At 43.2% G+C, this 3,722-nt stretch overlaps 1 protein-coding gene across 1 annotated transcript; it reads right to left on the bottom strand.

Annotated features, from left to right (window-relative positions):
- Positions 1 to 219: 219 nt before the first annotated feature.
- Positions 220 to 3,403, bottom strand: LOC131050120 (uncharacterized). The gene has a single exon (XM_059207193.1). The coding sequence runs from the start codon at positions 3,203 to 3,205 to the stop codon at positions 1,430 to 1,432; it is 1,776 nt and encodes a 591-aa protein (XP_059063176.1). The 5' UTR covers positions 3,206 to 3,403; the 3' UTR covers positions 220 to 1,429.
- Between the last annotated feature and the right edge of the window lie 319 nt (positions 3,404 to 3,722).

Raw genomic sequence — 3,722 nt, 5'->3', positions numbered from 1 at the left:
AGCAAAGAGAGTTAGCGTATCCAACTGTTCCCCAGTGTCAAAATCCACTAATGACTAAACACTTCCCAAGAAATAAAAGCTTAGCATGAATATCATCCAGTAACACAGGAATGAAAAATCATACTAATATCTATTCTGTAACATAATAGATAACCTCACGTCTCACATCAAAGATGAAAAAAAACAATGAGACTGAAGAATAAAGATCTACACAATCTGTCAATAAAATCAAGTGACATTCGATACAACCATGTCACAATGAATATGCATAATAAATTATGCATAAAACCCATGACTAGAAGCATCAGGTGTTTACGAACAGCAAAACTGTCTTTTATAACCAACTTTTGAGTTGAAAAAATTATATCAAAGCTGGTGCAAGAAATTTGTGAATATGTTCAGTGTGAAAAAACTAATTGGCTGCAAGCCCTAGGTTGTAACACACAGAAAACTGCACTCAACACATGTCCTCCCTAATTCTAATTATCTTTATAGACTAGCAATTCTATTGCAATTTCATGACTGCACGTATAAATAAATAACAAGGAAAGCAGGTACCTCCATGAAGATCTTGGTTTGATCTCTTTCTCACCAATTCGTGGTATCTTAACACAGTAGCAACTTCCGTTCAAGTTCATGGGTGCACGTGTGGAAACTAACAAGTGAAGTGGAGAGTGGATACCTTGCTGAAACCAAATTTGGCCTTCTATTGAAGATCTGAATTTGGTCTATTGGTTAAGGACGCATATTCACTGTCCCATAGAGAAAAACTACCAAGAGCAAAGCTCCATATTATTGCATTAATAATTATCCCTCAAATGATCCTTTATCTAGGACAATTTGCATCAAACTTACTGAAACGCAGAAAGAGAATGGAAGGCATAGCACACTACATGTGATGTTACAAGTGACAGGCAGTTCTGTATAAGAAGATACCTTTCTGAAGACCAGTTTGGCTTGTATTTTCAAGTACCCCAATTGATCACTTGGTCAAGGACCCGTATCGAGAAGTAAACTGTTGTGAGTTTCATCTTTACTTAAAAATCCAACAAAGCGAAACCACCAAGGCTGAGAACATTATCATTTCACTACTATATCACTCAAACGATCTTTTGTCACTAACAATTTTCAAGAAAAGAACCTTGGCATAATTTACAGAAGAATGGAAACCTAGATCTAGCACAGCCCAGTACGCCATATGTTTACAAATGACACTGCCCTGTCAGGAGTTCCCCAATTCAGGCAATCGCAACAAAACAAGACCCAAGAAATGTTTATCCTACAAAAAAATTCAATTGCTCAATGCCTCCTTTTATCTACCCTCTTCTATTATTTTACCTAGAGAATGGGTGCTCAAACAAATCAACCCTCTTCTTAAAGAATGGGACTCGAAACAAATCAGACAATTGGAAACGGACAACAAAAAGAACTATTTAAGCACCAAGTGAACCTCAGGCTTCTTGGGCTTGCCTGCAGCAGCAGTACTAGTGGCAGCAGCAGTATTAGCAGCTGACTTGGCAACAAAATTGGCCCTTTCTCTTGCAGCAATATCCAGCTTTATAAGACTCCTGGTGGCCAAAATTGCTTCAGGGACAAGGTCATGAGATACTCTGGCAAACAGTATTCGGGTGGCAACGGAGGCGGCATCCCTCACTTCTGGAGTATTCACAGGCGACATAAGGCAGTGCCCAAGAATTCTCAGTATGGGCTGCAAAAGCTCCCATGGAAGGGGAATTCTCTCCCCTCTGGCCCTGCCTAGCCTACCTTCATAAATAACCAAAGAAGAGGAGGCAGCAGTAGTAGCACCACCCAGAGATTTGCTGTCACCGGTGCTCAAATATGTTCCATCATCAATTTGTGATTTGTTACTGATGTTGTATGCCATGTCATCAGCATCAAATGTTCTCCTGCCTTTACCAATAACCAAAGAAGAAGAGGCAGCAGGATTCCGACTCAGAGCCATGCTGCCATTGGTGTATGAGATGTCCCTGGTGCTCCCTTCTGTTACATCATCAATTTGTGATTTATTACCCCTGTCAAATTCTGCACCACCATTCAAAGGTTGGCTTCCCTTGCTGTAAGCCACATCACTGGTGCTCAATTTTGTCACATCATCAATTTCTGATTCCCTACTACTCTCGTACGCCACGTCACCACCACTAATTGTTGTCCTGCCTCGGTCAATGACCAAAGAAGAGGAAGGAGGAGCAACACCACCAAGAGTCCCCCTACTTCTGTATGCCACGCTATCAAATCTCAAGTTATTATTGCCATCATATGTCACATCATCGATGTTCAATTTTGCCACGTCATCGATGCTCGAGTTACTGCCATCATATGCCACGTCATCGGTGCCTAACTGCGTCAGTGTCCTGCATTCCCCGTTTGACTGAGACACATCATCGGCCCTGTCAAGCTTGTATACGCATGTGCAGTTTTGGCCGGCCCAGCCCTGAACAAACTCACAAGCCTCAATCTTGGCAGCGGCGGGCATGACAGCAATCTTCTGGTAAAAGAGCTCCAGTGTGACCCCAACGATGGAAGCTCGTTTCATTGACATGACTGCCACCTGGGGTTCCAACGGGGCATAAAGCTGGCCAACAGTGCCACATTGGGATCCCTCGCGGCAGGGGTAGCGAGGTTCATGATACAGGCTGGGCTGGTTCAGATCAGGCACAGTGATTACTACTGGGCGGCCACCTCGTACCTTAACCTCCGCCATATATAGGGTCAAAAGCACTGCCTCAAAACCAGATAAATGCTGCTGATGCTGTTGCTGAATGCCAGCCTTTGCTTGATTAAAGAGGCGGGACAAGTAAAGGCCGGCAATCAGTGGAACATAGCGCAGCACAACCAAGTGTAAATCTTGGTTGGAGCTTTGGAAGGTGTCATAAAACCACTGGCAAAGGGCATCGGAGGCAGAACCAGAGTTGAGATTGTGGAGCCTGGCGGAGATCGATCGGGCCACATCGCGACTGTCGAGGAGGTCTTTACCTGGGTGTTCGGAATCGAGGAGGGCATCCAAAGATTTGCTGTGGCCGAGAATAGAAATTAGGGTTTGAATTGCAGACCGCGCACTGGCTATGGATTCCCACCAGGCCGGCACATCGTTATTGCAGATTGAAGGGACTCTTTCAACTAATTGATCTCGCGCAGATCCATTGCTATTGCTGGCGGGTGATATCACAGTCAGTTCTAACGACATCCCTGCTGTTTCACTTCTCCTGCGCTTCTGTTTTACCTCCCTGAAAAATCAGAACTTTCTGATGAAATTAGTTGCGAGGGCAACATTCAAACTGGATTCATATTGTGGTAGCAATAATTTGTTACCGGGATCCAAGGTGTACAGAAAAGTTGATTCCAATCTTGTCCGGCTGTAGCTTAGTTGTCGCGAGATTATTAGATTTATTTGATGGGACGAATTTCAACTGTTGGAAAGGGAAATAGATCGGCCATATCCTCCTCATTTGAACCGCCCGTGACGTGTCAATCTTCAACGATGATTTGACGGCGACGATGTCCACGTCAGCAGAAAACAGGTTTTTAATATGATAGATGAGTCAATGAGGTTGACTCCAAAGTTATACACAGTTGAATTCTAACAGCAATATCATAATTTGATTTGGGATAGAGAATATTATCTACTTATCAACTTTTTAGTCTTTTAGGTTAGAAAATCACACAAAAAGGTCCCTCAGTTCATGGGTTCTTGGTATGGTGAA

Source organism: Cryptomeria japonica, chromosome 6 (assembly GCF_030272615.1).
Source record: "Cryptomeria japonica chromosome 6, Sugi_1.0, whole genome shotgun sequence".
NCBI classification, from domain to species: domain Eukaryota; kingdom Viridiplantae; phylum Streptophyta; class Pinopsida; order Cupressales; family Cupressaceae; genus Cryptomeria; species Cryptomeria japonica.
This window is presented reverse-complemented; position numbering and strand designations above follow the sequence as displayed.

Coding starts and splice junctions, on each gene's coding strand:
- LOC131050120 (XM_059207193.1), bottom strand. CDS start 3,205: ATGTCGTTAGAACTGACTGTGATATCACCCGCCAGCAATAGCAATGGA.